General features: G+C 35.5%; 2 protein-coding genes across 3 annotated transcripts in view; one reads left to right on the forward strand and one right to left on the reverse strand.

Moving 5' to 3' along the window:
* LOC110445428 overlaps positions 1–1362 on the reverse strand; it is a 48975-nt gene extending 47613 nt beyond the window's left edge. For both annotated transcript variants that reach the window (XM_021490051.1, XM_021490052.1), the window contains exon 1: positions 1206–1362. In XM_021490051.1, the coding sequence (XP_021345726.1) occupies positions 1206–1354 (149 nt within the window). In that variant the 5' untranslated portion in view covers positions 1355–1362. The remainder of the gene's footprint in view (positions 1–1205) is intronic.
* Positions 1363–10587: 9225 nt separating this feature from the next.
* Positions 10588–18296, forward strand: LOC110445424. Its single transcript, XM_021490037.1, has 5 exons — positions 10588–10707; positions 11720–11877; positions 14810–14899; positions 15996–16118; positions 17750–18296. Exons 1-5 carry the CDS (start codon positions 10693–10695, stop codon positions 18174–18176), a joined length of 813 nt encoding a protein of 270 aa, XP_021345712.1. The 5' UTR covers positions 10588–10692; the 3' UTR covers positions 18177–18296.
* Positions 18297–18843: the final 547 nt, after the last annotated feature.

Consider the following 18843-nt stretch of genomic DNA (forward strand, 5'->3'; position numbering starts at 1 on the left):
ACATCTCAAGTAAGCTATGCATGACTAAAAGTGTGAAAATAATATAACAATGGATCATTGATTCTCTTTTAAAACCTCAGCCTCAATTTATACCTGACCAAGCTCAACTTGTATAAAACATCTCAATTCTTCAGATTTTCTCAAGTCTTAAGATTTCACAAAGACAATACATTGCTTGAGATTTTTCTCAACTTTGAGATGTCTTATACTAGTGACATCATATCATTATATCGTATTCATGCATATGTGTCTGAATGCTTTTGAATTTATTTTGATACCTAAAAAACAGGGAAATATAAATTGAGCAAAGCAGTTTCAGTCACGTCTGAGAGCAGCAGCCAGGTTTGTCATGGTTTGTACCACACATATTCACCCGACACAGTCAGCAACATGAGTGACATTCAAGAACTGGGATGGGAATTAAAGTCTGAAGCTACGACGATCCAAACCTCGACTGACCATGATGTACAAGATCCAGAACGACCTGGTGGATATCGCAGCTGATAAATATACTTCAAGTGGCTCCACAAGAACAAGAACTCGGGTCTCATAGGGTGCGAACAGTACAGACAAATAAGGAATGCTACAAACAATCCTTCTTCCCCAGGACAACACAACAGTGGAACAGCCTCCCACCTGTGACAGTGACTGCCCCAACCCTGGCGGCCATTAATATAAGACCTGAGCTGGACAGCCTTCCAGCAGGTCACAAGGCCTTCTCTGGATAAGTTTGTACTATCAGACTTTTGATTGTATATATATATGTCATGACACAAATCGGATCATCATCAAGGCTTGAATTTTGCAGTATCTTACGCTTCAAATGAATTTTTTTTGTCAACATATTATCATTTATGAAGACCTTTATAATTTATATGATAAAAAGTATTTCTACAGTATAGTGTGAATATAGTCCAAAACAGAATGCATTCGTCGCACGGGCTTTTTTTTTTAAACGTGATCAAAACACTGATCGACATTTGAGTTTGAATTACGTTTTCTTGTGCTATTTGAACTTAAAAACTAATCATCTGTAGACGAAAAATGGTGCATGGCTATCTATTCTAAGACTACATCATTGTTATAACTGATTTGTTGACACATTTATTTATTTATTTGTAGTTTTGCAAAAGGTGATCCGATTTGGGTACAGTACTGATCAGGTTTGGGTACTGCCGCCTTATGCTTTAATATCTGCTTATTACCTGGTATCAATGGTTTGTACTGGTTTGGATGATATGTGACTTCCCACTGGTACTAAAAAGCAAGGGTGTCTGTCCTTGGTACTAACTAAACACAGCACGCGTGCTATCCCTGTTCTTATACGACAGTATGACCGTAACAGGGCGGCCATCTTTTTGTTGTCTGGGTCACAAATCACCGTCCGTATAGAACTGTAGTAACATAAACCGCCAGCTCAGCTGCTGCTAAAATCAAACTTGTCAAACAGCGACTATAAGGAGTCAAATATATGTAACACAAACAAATAAAAAAGAATCAGGATACGTATTCCCTCGTGAAATTATTGAAGAAAATACAAGATACAGGATACAAGTTTTTCTCTGTAGCTATATCCTCGGGTTACCGGTTTCCGCGCACTTAAGAAGCATCCGCGATTTCGTACTCATATCGGCAGAAAACTGTTGAAATTACGGAAGACTTTCATAAACATGTATACAATCTACTAGGTAAAGGAAACAAAAAAATAGCAACATAAAACTGTATTTTAACATATGTTTCACGTGTGTCTACTTTGATTTAGTGTTCAAAGAAAGATAATTCGAATACACTAAAAAGAAATTCTCTACAGTGACCTGCAAGAACAAAAGCTTCGTTTGGAATAAAAAATATCTTTGATTGTCAAATTAATTATCAAAACAACTTTTTTTAAATTTCACAATTTTAATTGATTTTTCAAGATGTCAAATTGAGCGAACTCATGTCATTTTATGAATTCATTTTTTATATTTATTTAGTTATAATATAGAATCTGTTATTATTATTTTTCTGCTGTTTTATATCGGTTTTGGTTGATGGTAGGAAGTTATTTCTCATTTTGTTCTGTTTAAAATTGGTTAAAATTGGAAGTTCATTGCATTACAAGGTTTACGTTTTATTGAAAACACTGTTTATCGATATAAGAATGTCTCCTTGCCTCTTCGGAAGTGGACAAAAATCGGCGAGGAGATGTGGCCTCATCTGCATACGACATTTTCGTACGTTTGTCAAACTACAAAAAAGACCGGTTCATGAATGAAATATATCACCGTTTTTTCAGGTATGGGTTCATTATGAGCAAGATAAAAAGTGCATTAAGCAAAACTGCATATTTATGCGTGTTTTTTTAATCGGTGATTATTTCTCATGTTTTACGGACGAACTTCCGGTAATTTTTAAGACAGTTAACAGACGATTGCCAAACGTCTAAAATATCCTTGTGTTGTGTCAAGCAGGTCACGTAGTTACGAGATATAGCTTGATAAAATGGCTGCGCGGAAATACATAACGCGAGGAAACTGGTGACTATACGATATTTTTAGAGAGCGAAAACTGAGCCACAAATGTTAATACATGACGAGGGTCCGTCGATTTACCCAAAACAAAATACAAACGTCGATTTGCCCAATACAACCCAATACAAGCGCCGATTTATCCAAAACTACCCAATACAGAAAGTAAACACCTAATACAACCACGGACTTAGATAACATAATCTAATTCCGTTACTATCAGGAGTCGACAACTGGACAATGGATCAGTTATTGTAACATTGTAGATCCACTAATGAAGGTTTGCGACAGCTTTTATATGCCACTTTGGAGAACATGCAGATCAACATCATCAAAAACATATGGAGAACTCCAAGGTGTAATAATGGAAACCAGAGACATTTCAACAAATCAATGCATTATCCAAAACGAAATGATGAATTTAAGAAAGGACTGTGAAGAAATCAAACTAGAGGTGGAAGACCAAAAGTGTAGAAACATGAAATACAATCTTATTCTAACGGGTTTAATGGAACAAAGGTACGAAGCAATCGGAGACAAAGTGCGTGACTTTTTTCAGCGTCAACTTGGAATCACGCGACATATGGAATTCGCGAACGTGCACCGATTCCAGAAATACGTTCATGGTAAAGTCCGCCCAGTTGTTGTCCGCTTTTTGTATTACGAGGACAAACAAGAGGTCAAAGATCGTGGTTATATGCTACGAGGTACCCGATTCGGCATCAACGAACAATTCCCGGATGCAGTCGAGGAAAGACGGAAAAAGTTATATCCGGTCATGAGGCACTACAAGCGCGCTGGTCACCATGCCAAACTTGTGAGAGATCGTCTGTACATAGACGGGGAACTTTACTTGCCAGGCAGTGACACGGATAATGTACAGAGGTCGGATACTCAGAGGTCCTTTAGTGACGTCACTCAACAAAAAGTGCAGCAACATCAGCCTTCTGTTGATATGAGTACGCCAGCTAGCGGACGAGGTAGCAAAAGAGGACGTAACCCGTCTACCCCCGATGGGCGTGAACGACTTCAGCCGCCCGAGTCCCGCGCGCGCACCAGCTCGCCGCAGCAGCCCATAGCCAGCTTCCATGGTATTGGGTCGCCAATAGCACCAGAATGGCACTACACGCCAGCGCGACAAGAACGCATCGCCGAATTCCAACCGCGACCCTCGCGAGGACAACATACGGCTACTGGCCAGAGGTGGAGGGGTTCATCTTCGCGAAAGGACCACAGTGCGCGCTTCGATCGCGAGCCACCTAGAGGGAATCACGACTTGTCGTATTAGGGTTGTGTGGAGGGACTTTCCATTATTTCATGGAATATATGTAGATCAATCACGGACAAATTAGATACAGAAGAGTTTGTAAATATTATTACCAAATATGATGTTGTATGTTGGTATGAAACGTGGGTTGAGAAAGAGGATGAAGTGGAATTGGAAGGTTATGACAGCTGTGTGTTTCCTAGAATGCATGGTAAAGGCAGTGGAATTTTTATTAAATCAACTATCTTCGATTATTGTAGGGTAATAGATAACATTAATGACAACATTGTATTGTTAAAAATATCCAATAACATTAGAAATAATGTCAGTGATATATATGCATTTGCTTGTTATTTCCCACCTGTAAATAGTGTTTTTTATCACAAATGTGAAATTGATATTTTTGCCAGACTTGAGGAAATGGTGTGTGAATATAAAGGATTAGGTAAAGTGATTGTACTAGGAGATTTCAATAGTAGAACGGGTATTTACGACGATTATATAAGTAATGATATTGTTAATCAAGGGCCTGCGCATATTATTTCAAATATTGTAAATTATGTTAATGATTCTGTACCATCCAAACGTTCCAATTCTGACCTGCATATTAACCAATTTGGAAGACATCTTCTTTCACTGTGTAAATCTACTTCCTTGAGAATTGTAAATGGACGACATAAAGATGATCCTAATGGTAGTATAACTTTTTTGAATAGTAGGGGATCTAGTCTAATAGATTATGTATTGACTGTTGATGATTTCTTAAAGAATATTACTCACTTTGAGAGTGGAATATTTAATGTTTTTTCAGACCATTCTCCAATTTGTATTACTGTGGATTCATTTGAACAAAACGTAGTTGTACCTGATTATAATGATAAAGATAATATATATACACATGTTAAATGGAATGGGGATCATGCAGAGAGAGCATTGCATTTACTAGAGGAAAACCGTAGAGAGTTATTTAATGCTTGTAATAATATTGAGGATAATCAAAAATGTATAGATGAGTGTGTGAATAAGTTTACTAATATATTAAATGAATTGTTAATGCCTTTAAATGTTACTAAATGCACCTCTAGAAAGGTTAAAAAAGTTCGAGTGGAGGATAAACCATGGTTTAACGAAGTTTGTAAAAACAGATATATTGAATACAAAAACGCATTATTTACTTTTAATTCACTTAAGTCAGAGGAAAATAAGAACATTTTTATATCTAAAAAGCGTAACTATAAAAAACTGGAAACTAGATTAAAGCGTGAATATATAGATCAACAAGGTAATATGATGGATTACTTGCGAAAAAGTAACCCTAAGGCTTTCTATAGTAGATTCAAGAAAAGAAAAAATAACGATAAGGGGGATCTTAGTGAACAAGATTTTTTTAAGTATTTTAGCGAATTGTCTTCAACGGAACCTGTTGAGAATGAAATGGTTAATGAGTTTTTAAATAATTATGATGTTAATGTACCAAATACTATGTTTCAAGAATTAGATGATCAGATATCTGATAGTGAAGTGCTCAAAGCTATCAATAAATTGAGTAACTCGAAGGCGTGTGGTCCAGATCTACTGATTAATGAGTATTTTATTAAGGGTAAAGAGGTACTTATGCCATGTCTTGTGGTACTGTTTAACAATGTTTTTAAATCTGGTTTTTATCCTACATCATGGTCGGTAGGTAATATAATTCCTATTTTTAAGAAAGGAGACAAGAACGATACCAATAATTACAGAGGAATTACTTTAGTAAGTTGTTTAGGGATTTTTTTTACATCAATTCTTAATGAGCGTCTTGCTAATTTCGATAGTGACTATTGTAAATTAAGTGATGCTCAGTTTGGTTTTAAGAAGAATTTATCAACTATTGACGCTATATTTGTATTACACACATTAATAAGTAAAACCCTGAAAAATAGAAATAGACTGTATTGCTGTTTTATTGATTACAAAAAAGCTTTTGACTTCGTTAATAGACAGAATCTGTGGTACAAACTTATCAAAGAAGGTATAGAAGGAAAGATGTTGAATATTATACGTTCTTTGTACAGAGATGTAAAATGTTGTGTAAAGTATAACAAAAACATGTCAGATTTTTTTCAATGTAAAAATGGATTATTTCAAGGGGAAATTATGTCTCCTCTATTGTTCTCTTTGTATGTCAATGATTGCGAAATGAATTTTTTAACAGAAGGGTGTCCTTCTATAGAGCTACAAACTATTAATATATTTTTAATGATGTATGCAGACGATATGGTGTTATTGGCCGAAACCTCTGAGGGATTGCAGAAAATGTTAGATACTTTATTACTTTATACAAATAAATGGAATCTTACGGTTAATACTTCTAAAACCAAGGTGATGGTTTTCCGTAACGGAGGTAAATTAAGAGAAAAAGATAAGTGGTACTTTGATGGAGGTGTTTTAGATATTGTAGATGAATTTAATTACCTGGGTATATTAATGAATTTTAATGGTAAATTCAAAAAAACTCAACAAAAAATCGCTGAACAAGGAAGAAAAGCATTGTTTTCAGTATCAAACGTGTCTAAGAAAAAATATTTTAACGTTGAAACTCAGCTTCATGTTTTCGATACATATGTCTGTAGTATTTTTAATTATGGAGCGGAAGTTTGGGGCTTTCATAAAGCACAAGATATAGAAAAAATACATTTAAGTTATTGTAAAAGATTATTAGGGGTTAAGAAATCTACTGCAAATTTTATGGTTTACCAAGAACTAGGAAGATTGCCTTTGGAAATTATTAGGAAATTTAGAATTTTTAAATACTGGTTAAAATTAAAACAAACTGACAATTGTGTTTTACATGCATGTTATCAAGAAATGTTAGAAAATGGTAGTGAATGGATGAATGGAATAAGAAACGGACTATTTAGAATGGGAGTAGGGTACATATGGAGATACCTATACATCCGATTATATTATAAATATTATTAAAAGCAGAATGTGTGATATATTTACGCAAGAATGTAAAGAAAAAATAGATTCATCTTCTAAGTGTTCACTGTACAAGTTTATTGGCGAAAATTTCTGTTTACAACCATATTTAACAAAACCCATAGGAAATACAAATCTGAAAGAAATTACAAAAATTAGACTGTCATCTCACAAATTAAATATTGAAATTGGTAGGTATAACAATGTAGATAGGATTGAAAGAACATGTGCATACTGCAACAGTGGGGATATCGAAGATGAATTTCATTTTATATTAAAATGTGAATGTTTTTTAGATTTAAGAAAGCGTTTTATTAAGAAATATTACTATGAAAGACCTAGCATGTATACATTTATCCAACTTATGGAAACAGGGAACAAAAAACAGTTAACAAATTTAGCCAAATATATTAAACTGAGTAATAAGAAAAGAAAAGACTATGTACCTATATAAAGAGGGATGTCTCTCTTCACTATACCAATGGGTATGTGAGTGTGTATTTGTGTGTGTGGGTGTATTTGTGTGGGTGTATATGGGTGTGAGTGATTGTATTGTTTATCCTTGTATATATGTTTATTTTGAACTGATGAGCCGTAAGGTTCAAGGTAATAAAGAACTGAGATCTAGATCAATACAACAACTTGTGCCATTGTACCTTGCTGTGTTTGTTCCATAGGTGAATTGTCAGCTGAATGACTTTCGTCATGTAACGGACCTGCTCAAAATCCAGGTGGACTCCAGAGCAGCTATGAATGTTTGAGCTGACTGAGGAAATGGGCAACCATGTAATAATCATAGTATTTCAGTTACATCACGTGTACAATATCTTGGTAATAGAATATATCTTGGTATATATGTTCTGGCATAAGCCTATAACGGGTGGGTCGAAATTATCTAGTGTAATGTATAAACTAATGTACAATTTGCACCATAATTCTTTATTGAGTTTTAAATGGTTAACGTATATACGAGATATCTTAAACAATACTGGATTTAAAAATTTATGGACTTTCCAAATACCATGTACAATTACTAGGCAATGCTTGAAAAATATCATTAAGCAGAGATTATGCGATCAATTCACTCAAAGTTGCTTTCATGATGTTGAAACCTCGCGAGGGCAAGTTTACTCCTTATTCAAATTTCAGTTTAATATTGAACCATATCTTTTAAAGCTACAAATGAACGAAAAGTAATATGAACTCATTAGGGTTACCTTTTCATGAATCCCATTCCAACCAGATTCAATTAAGTGATGCAGTTCTTCTCGTTATTCTCTTCATAACCACTTTCTTTCATTTCCTGATGCACTCCTTCCACCCTCCCCTCCCTGATTTCTTCTTCTTCTCTTTGTCTTTTATACTATCAAAATATATGTAACAGTGCCGTCCTACTGCCAGGTTTATTAATAAGGAGACGAATTAATATAAGTACTTATGTACTTGTTTTCGAATCCTCTTTGTTGATTTTGTATTATTAATTTGTCACTGCCATATATTGAATACAATACTGTTTAAACTAATATGTAAAATTAGAACATCAAATATAAAATTTCCTATAGAAACAGGAAGATGGAATAGAGTCCCACGCGAGGAAAGGTTATGTCCCCTATGTAATAACTGTGTTGGGGACGAATACCACTACTTATACCAATGTACTAATGTATCTGTTGTAGCTCTTAGACAACTTTATATACCAAATTATTATTATGTCAACCCAACATATATCAAAATGAAAGGAATGTTCTCAATTTGTAACACGGTACTCTTAACAAAAGTAGGTAAATTTATACAAAGAGTAATGAAGCTACTTAATATCTAAAATAAGTTAGCTAAAAGAATTATTGAAATGGGTTGTTATTGTATAAATTGTATCATGTGTCATATTATGTGAGTACTATGTCCATCAATGTATGCTATGTATTATGTGACCTCTTGTTACGCACGTATACGTGTGGCGTGAGTGTAAAAATAAAACTTGAAACTATCCTTATATTGTGGTGAAATTTGGAGAAGACTCCTTGGTCCGAAATGGTTTGTCGTGCCGGTTGATGCAGCTTTGGCTCTTGTTCCTAACTTGTGTTTTGGTATCGTTGAGGAGGGGTCAAAAATTTGCCAATATGGCTTGTATTAATGTATATATATATATAAAAATGTATACTTATTTGTATATTTTGAAAGTGTATTTATTGCCTATATTCCTGTTGTTATAGGGAGTTATATATATTATATTTGTAATGTACATCGGGTCTCTAACTGCCGGTTGTGCCCGACAGTAGAGAAACGTCTCTGCTTCCGTTAGGTACAGTACTTTGTTTCTTTGTCAGGTTGGGCCGGAGTCTGAGATTATCCGAGGGGTCCCTATGGTGTATGCGGGGTTTTACCTTTAATTCTATGGTGTATGTTTATATTTAAAAATAAATAAATAAATAAATGGTAATTTATATAAATATTTGAGAATAAAAAAAGTAAAAGTTGGTTTTTAGGAAGAGGGTCTTATGGGGGGATCTCTAAGTTGCTGGGCTTATAATATATGTATCTTATTTGAACTATTTTTATCTAAAAAGATGGGGAGATCACCGATCGTATCATATCATGATGTCTTATATGGCGAGGGCGTACCATATCCAGGCTGTCGTTTACTTATATCCTACTCTATTTTATGTTTTGTTTTGTTCCTATATTTTGGAGGTCCGTCGAATCGTCTAATAAATGTAATCTAATCTAATCATATCCTCTGTGCCGGCGTTAACGCGCCTACTCTTTCGACAATACACAGAGGGATTTTTTACGTGCAGGTTGGACCCTCCTACACGGGACACCGTTTATAGTCCCCTCCGCCGGACTGTGTGTTATTGGTGAATGGTTAGATTCATGCAGGTACTAATTAACCTTGATTTTTGGCGTCCATTCTTGAAACCGTATCCAGTCTTTGCACACTATGGAAAACTTTCCTTCAATACCAATGTTCTCGTTCATATAAAACTTTTCTTGGCTTTCGTCTGTAACTGTTCACTGTTCTGACTTTTATAATTATGTTTGTGAGTATTAGAATAAGATAGTTGTTGGAGAGGTGGAAAGGAAGGGGTGGGTGCGACGGTTTTGTGCATTGGTGAGAGTTATCAGTAGGCAGGGGAGAGTTGGGTAGATGCAGGTGGGGTTGTCGGGTTTGTGCATTGAGTTTTTATATAGAGTTATATTAGTGCATGGGTAGTTATTAGATCAGGAATTGATGAGGGATGTATATGTTTTATGAGAGGGAGGGGTTATGTTGTTATATACTGTNGGGGGGGTGGGGGGGGTATTAGGGATGGGGCCCCATATGCTTTCTTTGTAATTTGATTCTCACAGTATTTATAATTTCATTAAATGTTTTTAATTATATATATCGTGAGGCTCAATGGTCAAAAGTAGGAGTTGTTTTTGAAATTTGTTAAGTTCTAATGGGTATCGGATTGAAATTTCAGCGTCTAGACCAATAAGAGCGATTCATATAAGTTGCAGTAACTTGTTTCATAATAGTTGTAGAGCGGTCTATATATATCCCAGAGCTTGCTACGAATATTATGCTTTTTGTGATCAATGTAGACTGCTGACGATTTGTGTAACTGCTCTTAATGGTTTAAAACAATAGTTTTAGTTGGTACATTAGGTATATGTAAATGAAGTATCATTTTGCTATCTTCCGGACTAACGTTAATGGACGTAAAGTGTTTCAGGTTAAAGTTAGTTGTTGTTTAACAAAGGATATTTAAAACTTTGTGTAACGTATTTCACCCATGGCTCTAAGTTTGTCATATGATATTTGTTTGACGAGTGCGCTTGATTTTTGTATTTTTGTCACTCGACCGATAAATTGTAACAACTCTTCATAGTTGTGCTTCGATACCTACATACAAGCCTATACCTACACAATAACACGAGGCATATGAGTGATTCTGGACCCCAACAGAAATGGTTGCAATATTGGTAAGTATACAATGTAACTAAATGAGAAAAAAAAAATCATTTTGTAGAGCCAAAATTAATAACACTAACTCAAGATACCGAGTGATTCTGGACCAATCCCAACAGAAATGATCGACATATTGGTATGTATAACTTAGTGAAAAAGATACACATGTTTTAGTGCCATAATTAATGACACGAAGAATGTGCTGATAGATTCTGGACCAATCCCAACAGAAATGGTCGACATATTGGTATGTGTAATTTATTGAAACTATATACATGTATATATACATTTTGTAGCGCCAAATTAATAAATTGACAGTCTAAGCAAGAAAAACGGAAGCGAAACAACGTTGACAGCAGGTAAATACCTTCACAGATCTAATGTAAAAGATGGCTTACAGAGCAGCGTGTCATTAGCGTAGTATACGTACATGTACCTTGTAGGGGTAGAGTATTCCCTATTCTATATAGAGTGCACGTGTGTAGCATGCTTAAAATGTCTTGACTTATTTTTCCCATTTTAAAGTGCAAACATACAAATGTACTTATAATGTGTAGACTATTCATTCTCGGATAGTATTGCGTGCGAATATTTAAAGGGGTAAGATGCATTGCACAAGGTGCTCCACTTTCAGCCTTTTTATTTTTTAACATTCTTAATGCCGTTTAAAACTTCACCAAAATGTTAAAATGCATATCATAATCATAAAGTAGAATACATGTGTTTTTTATATAAACCTTTCAATAAAATACCATATTCTGTCCATTCTTAACTCAACCACTCTTTTATTTACAGTGTTTTATTGATCGTAAAAAGGAAACCAATTTCATAACGATATACATTACCCTTAATTTTAGTTTCTGCAAAATTATAGACTTATTGATTTGAGCCCACTGAAACGATAAAGTTTGTTCATCACCCTTTGTAATGCAACTGTTACGAAAAAAAGAAAAGGAAAACAGATTCACGTGCGATATACTTTATTTAATTTACATTGACTACAATTGGTCTGGTGGTCTGTTACAGATAAACGTGTTCTGTCTTGCACTGGCCGGCTTATGTGTTGATGCCTGTTTGATAGCACCCGCGCCAGACTGTGGCTGTGTGTTTACAAACCATGACCCTATCCCCGAAGAAGATTACATCAGTGACCCAATACATCTTCAGGATGCCGCAAAATTTCGGTAGGAATGATATCTGTATAGAAATACTTGATTCGACTCCTAGAAAAAATGGAGAAAAAAATATTGAATTACAATATGAACAGAATTCCCAAAATCGAATATCATTGTAAGCATAGCTCGGGTTATTGTCTTTGGTTACTATATAATGAAAATATAGTTCCGTTTACTTAAATGTATTTCGTTGAAACTTTATTTGGACCTAAACCAAGGTGTTCAGGGTAATTTTACACGTTTTTCGGGTTTACATACACTTTCGGTAAAAATGCGATAGTTGACATTCTCTGATGATAAGAAACATTGTATATCATTCAGAAAGACGGAGAAAAGGAAAGATGACATATATGCATTTTCACCTTGTCTGACTCCATTTTCACACCTGAAGAAATCTGACGTTTCTCCATTATTAACTATTCTTGACTTTATCTCACTGTACATATTGACTATAAATCTTTGCATGTTTCCATTGATCTTAATTACTAACAATATGTGCCAAAGTGTCTCACGCCAAACGGTATCAACGGCCTTTTCGAAGTCAATAAAGGCACAAGATATGTTCTTTTGTTTTTTACTTTTGATAACTTCAAATTTGTACGATGAAGAAATTGTCAATTGTGGAATAACCTCTACGGAATCCAGATTGGTTTTCGCTTATAATCTGAAAATCCTCAGAGAATTAAGTTAATCTATTAGTAAGTATTGCTGTAAATAGTTTACCTACACAGCTCAGAATGACAAAGGGTCGATAGTTTTTAGGGTCCAATTAGGATCCTATATTTTTAAAAAATTGGTATAGTATTACCTTCGACCCAATTCTTAGAAATTACCCCCGTTGAGAATGCAACATTAAAAAGCTTTTCATTAAAAAAGGTAACATTATTGCTTTGGTAGCTTATTCGTTTTTGATCTAATCATCACCGCTTGATCGGTTGTTTTTCAAATTGTTTACACATTGTTCTTTTTCAATAGCTGGTATTGGTTCATTTAGCCTGATGTTAATGTTGTAGATCAATGTTGCCTATTTCATTTTCAAGTTCTTCCTTTGTTTCTAAGCGTTAGGTGATCTATGATTAAGGTCACGGGTTAAAATACATAAGACTTCAGTGTCTATGTCATTATGCTTATTTTTCTTTGGATTGATTATCTGCCAGTATTCTTTAGGATTTTTTTTTATTTCATTTCATGTAAAAGAAAATATATCTTTTTCCTGTATTTAGCCAAGTCTTTGTTTAAATTGACTTATACTATTTTCTTGTTTGTGCCATACAAGATCTAGCGTTATCCGATTAACATCTTGCAAAAGAAATTTTACTATCCCTGTATTATTTCCGTGCCTGTTAACATGCTGAAGAAAACCAAGGTTTGTCATCATTTAATTGATTAGTAATTCTAGTACCTGTTTTAAATGTTCCGAATATAGTAGCAGCAGCATTTATATACATTGGATTCATTTTTTCAACAGTTTGATTAATCGATTCCGCTGTCACTTCGTGCAATTGATGTAGCTGGTTTATAAATTCAATCAAGTTGTTAACATTTTCAACATTAATTGACCTAACAAGCATATCTCGTTTACTATTATCCCGTGGTTTAATTACATCAGAGCAACGATTATTATCCAGGGTTTGTGAAGAATTTGAAGGAAAATTGAGAGTCAACTACATGCTCACCATTATTGAAATTTAAATAATCAATTTCTGCACCGGTTCTGGCGTTAAAGTCACAAGCTAACATCAAATACTTGTCAGCATTCATTAATCGGTGCATTTCAGATTCAATACTATTAAATACATCTGTACTACTGTATTTTGAATGTATAGGACGCCAATTATAACACTTTTATCTGAATTGATAAGATTTTTGGACACTTCAACCCATAGAACAAAGCTACTTTCGTTTTCGTGTACATGCAAGTATTGCTTCAATTCATATTTAAAACCTAATAAAATCCCTCCTGACTTTGTTTTACTGTAGTTTTCCCTGTTTTTTATGACAAACTCAAAACCCTCCACTTTCAACACATCAATGTCTTCAGTTTTTCATGGAAGCATAAGATATCTTACTTTGAAAGTAGACTTTGAAAGTCGGGGTAATTATTCCACAGCAGTTGAGTGAAAGTGCCTTTAGATGGTGGTTTGAAGATATAACGTCATTAGACTTCGTGATGTTTCCCTCGCGTACCAAGGGACCTTCAGGAGTACGTTTTGGATTACGACGTCGATCCGGGGTTTCCTGTGAGTTGTTATTTGAGTGGCTCTGTGTGGCCTGTGGAACTCTCGTCATCATTCGCGCACCATTTTGACGTGATCACCATTCTCACGAAATTTCTTGAATTGGGTAGAGGCTTTTACGGGCTTGCTCTAATTCCTGTGGAACTGTTTTGTTATTCTGTATGGCTTACCTTGCAATTTATCTGCATTTTTCAGCACTAGGTCAAGTTCCTTTCGGACAATAAATTTGACTATTACTGGTCTTGGACCCTGTTAGATTTCTTGCCAAACCCGTGAACCCGTCCAGCGGTTTGTGTTGGAAGTTTCTGATTACAGCTTCAGTGTCCTCGCGATCCCGTTCATAGATACCAGAAAATACAAGAGTATATTTCATGGACCGGCATCTAAGATCTGTCAATTTCTCGGCCATTTCATCATTTCTTTTGCCACCTCCATAAGTTCTTTTTCTTTTTCGGCCTTATACTTGCTGAAAACTTCTTGAACATTTTCTACCTGGTTTTCCAATCTAATAGTTTGATCATGTACCTTTTTGTTAAGTTGTTCGCTTTTCTGACACGTTGATGGTAGTACCCCTGTACCATTTATCTCCTCTAACATTGTTAGTGTTGATACATTGGTTATAAAATCATCATTATAAGATTAAGTTTTACAGATCTAGACCGTCTACACCCTACCAGTTCTTTATAAACTGTATCTTTACCAAGGTCTCGGATGAAAGATGCTCTCGCAAGACACTGGGGAGCTTATACATTCATCTACTCCTTCCCTGACAAACATGTTTTCCCAGAGGAAAGGTAAGTATATCCGATACGCCGTTATGAATTGCACCCTGTGTTTTCAGTATAAGTTAGAATAGTTTCTTTTAGAAGTACCGTGGTGCAAATTATGTACATGCACATTGTATATGTACGATCGGCGATGCGTTGTACGATCGGCGATGCGTTTGACGATCAACGATGCGATGCAATCGTTTTCAGAATATGTATATATATATATATGTATACGTGCTGGATATAGTTCGTATATTTCATGCAAGAAAAAATATTTACAAAATTTAGAAATGAAAATACACGGGACTGGGGAACCTCTATATTTTATCAGATAAACAAACGTAACTGTTTTAGTAAACTGTACATTTTCTGTTATGTCTTGGTGGTACGCCCATCTCTATTAGTTATCATTCCCCCTTACGACTTGAAGTAAAGTGTTTAAAAGAAGATATCGATCACGTTACGTATTAAAATATATTTTTCGGTATGGTGCTTGAGGCATAAAGTCTTTTGATGTTTATAAGTAATTCACGGGAGTGAAGCTATACCTACATGATGGTTATAACACAGACCCTGTAACGCCACACGAGTTGGTCTCGTTCAATCACACTTTGTAAACCTTTAGCCCCCGACATCACTGTCCAGTCAGCCATGACATCCAGGACATTTGATTGGCTATACTTTTGCATAACTTCTCCTTACAAATATGGGAGTTTACCACAGGCGACTGTGTCTTTAGGGTACTTGAGCCTGCGGTACCCTATCATAAATAGAACTGGACAAAGATGACTGATGATTGCCTCATTACTCAATGGTGATGTTCAAAAGTAGTAGCATTAGCTATTAGGTAGCATACAATGTACTAGGGATATTTGACCAAACAATGACATGTTCATACAATCTATGTATATTATGGTGGCATATTTCTGCCATTAACTTTATGTCGACAAAGGTAACTCGTAATTCGGAAGTCGATGGCAGAAATATGCCACCATGTAGTTCTTTTTAGGAAATATATTGCAGCATCTAAGCGAGACAACTCGAACAAAACAGGCTGGAGTCTTCATGTACACAGAGAGAATTGAAGAAGAAGCTCAAAACATTATATGTGTAATTTCAGTGGGAAACCCATTTGCAAAACAGATCATAAACGCATACTGGGTTACTGGAAGGATTATGGTGTGACGCTGTGCCTGGTAGTTCGTCCTGAGAAACAAGTCCTGACCAAGGCGGTGTGTGACGGGTGAGTATTTTTATAAGTTTGATTCGATTTTAGCTATTGTCAAGCAAACCAAATATTAAAACGATAACATAGAAAATGAGATAAAGAGAAAAAGACATCGATATACCATATAAATATGAGATATTACCGATTGTTAGGAAATATATAAAAAACGCGTTATGACTTTGTGATACAAAATTAAGGCAATTATGAGATTTTTTCCCCCTCTTTTTGACAAATTAGTTTTCTCAGATACTTGGCTGTTAGCCTGAATCGGATAAACATCTGGGAATAATTCCCGTTACTTTTGATATTGACCATACGTTTGGAAGCTCACAAGTTATATGAACTGCAAATTAGTATTAAATAATGTTCATTACTCCAATAAGGAGGAGAGACTAAGGGTAGGTATTTAATTCGTGTGTAGTTCAAAAATGGGATAATAATAAGATAATGCAAAACCGTTAACACACCAGAACAAGACTGAAACAAAAAGGAAGAGAATATATTTTCCTTCTATTTATATAATTCTTTTCCCAAAATTAAAAATGTGCATAAGGAATATGTAAAGGTGTTATGTGTATCATAACTCAGTTAACTCGCTGATGTGTAACGGAGTGTAAACTCGCAGTCAGATTCAATGTACGCTATATGAAACGTATAGAATCCCGGTGTTGATAAACAAAGTTCGTTAGACCTGCTCATTGTTTACTATAGCCACCAACAAAACAGTACCTGGTCATCATGTCTCAATGACTGATGGCGTCCATCATATGGGGATATGAAACGTTTATGCGAGGGTTTTGCCGCGGTCCCGACACCGAATTGAATGTGTATCTCGTATATATAAAGGGCCGTGGTGGCCAAGTTAGGGCGTCTGACATGCTGCTACAACTGGCCCTCAACCAATGAGTTGCGGGTTCGAGCCCTAAATGGGGAAGTCGCACGTACTGGCCGTAGGTCGGTGGTTTTTCTCCGGGAACTCCGGCTTTCCTCCACCACCAAAACCTGGCACGTCCTCACATTACCATAGCTGTTAATAGGACGTAAACGACAAACAGATCAAACCAAATGTATAAATAAGTCTACGTAAAAGTAAGGGAACTGATAGATATTGTATTTCAGTAGATTGTGTGTTTTTTTGCTTTGACATAGTTTTTCACTCTTATCTTTGTTTGTTAAAGTGATAGTATATATCTATCTTTCAGTAATAAATTTATCAATTATGGACCTTTGTTGAGGCGAATATGTTGTTATATGAACCTGGGAAAGTGGTATTTACCCAGACGAAGACGAGGTCAATATCACTTACTCAGGTCCATATGACCACCTATTTATCGAAATAAAAGTCCTTTATTATCATATCAGAGGCTAAATAATGTTTTAATAATTAAACAAGATGAAACGTACAAAAATTTATCGGTGGAAAGTACGTACTGCATTTGGCAGAGACCATTGTGACGTTTCAAATGAAGTGTTGTCATCAAGTGATAAATTGACATGCTGTTTCGAAAAAAACATCATCACCGAATCAATATCACAAAATATCGACCCCAAATATCCAACCAATGAGGATGTAGGAAAGTTGTTTAACATCTAACATTAGCAAATGTACATGTAACACAAGTTTGTCATACTGTATTCTGTTTCAGCAAGGCGTGCTGTAACAACACTATATGTGAGCCGGGCGGGTTTGGACTGACATCTTACCTAGTGTACTGTGACGTATTTTACACGAAAGGATACGGAGAAGACAGTTGCTGTCTTGTCGGAACGGATGTGCTACTGGAGTATCATTCGCCGCATGTACCCGAGGACGATTTTATTGGCAGGTCTAAGCGTGATGTACCAGCCGAACACGTTGACGATACAGAAAGATATCGTGCTGAGCGACAGAACCATGATGTACCAGAGGATCAATACTTTGACAATATAGATGAGTATCGTGTCGGACGACAGAAAAGATTAGCAGGACCACCAGTTCCCGGATGTGAGGGAGGCAACGGCTACTTCGAGTTCAGGCATGACTACTTTCCCTCTACCTGCTCATGTAGAAACTGTTACGGTTGTTTGGCATAGAACGAAGGTGTCTCTATGATTAGAACAGTGCTGTACCCTTTGTGATACAATGCCGTGATGTCTTACAAATGCCAAATATATTGAAATAAAATAATAGATGTTTTGAAAAAAACACCTTTGTAAATGAATGATGTCGGTTTTTTATTAATTTACTTACTACTTTTTTACAATACATCGTTAATTGATTGTAATACAATGTTCATACATAATGTTGCCTAGAACTTCAATATTCAGTTTGGATTCGACAACTTCAAAAAACAAACACCAACTGGCACATGTTCATGATTGATTGGCCGAAAGTTATAAGGAGTGGAAAAGACTTTTCTGGTTACTGTGAGCATATATAATACACTTAAAGTTGCATTCACTTCATTTGTTTATCAATCTCTTCGCGGAAATTGAAAGTGTACTCGGTATAACTAGAGAGTTTCCTTAAAAGAAATCTTAAAAGATGCAGTCACGTCATGTGATGAATATAGAACATCGATATTGAATAAGTTCTAATATTTGTACGGATCAAATGGGTTTAAATACACTGCAGGTATGTTGCCTACATACTGCTTGTCTACTGTAAAGTACAGTAGTTAACCTAGTACTGACGTTTCATTTCCTTAGGATATTACCACCAGCAAGAGCATAAGATCACTTTGGGATCCCTGTTTCTCTT

Source organism: Mizuhopecten yessoensis, unplaced genomic scaffold, assembly GCF_002113885.1.
Source record: "Mizuhopecten yessoensis strain PY_sf001 unplaced genomic scaffold, ASM211388v2 scaffold2303, whole genome shotgun sequence".
In the NCBI taxonomy this organism is placed as follows: Eukaryota; Metazoa; Mollusca; class Bivalvia; order Pectinida; family Pectinidae; genus Mizuhopecten; species Mizuhopecten yessoensis.

Excerpts from the sequence above, each read along its gene's own strand:
- LOC110445424 (XM_021490037.1), top strand. Across the intron at positions 11,878-14,809 it reads CAGGATGCCGCAAAATTTCG|GTCTCGGATGAAAGATGCTC; the intron begins GTAGGAATGATA and ends ATCTTTACCAAG. Across the intron at positions 16,119-17,749 it reads ACCAAGGCGGTGTGTGACGG|CAAGGCGTGCTGTAACAACA; the intron begins GTGAGTATTTTT and ends ATTCTGTTTCAG.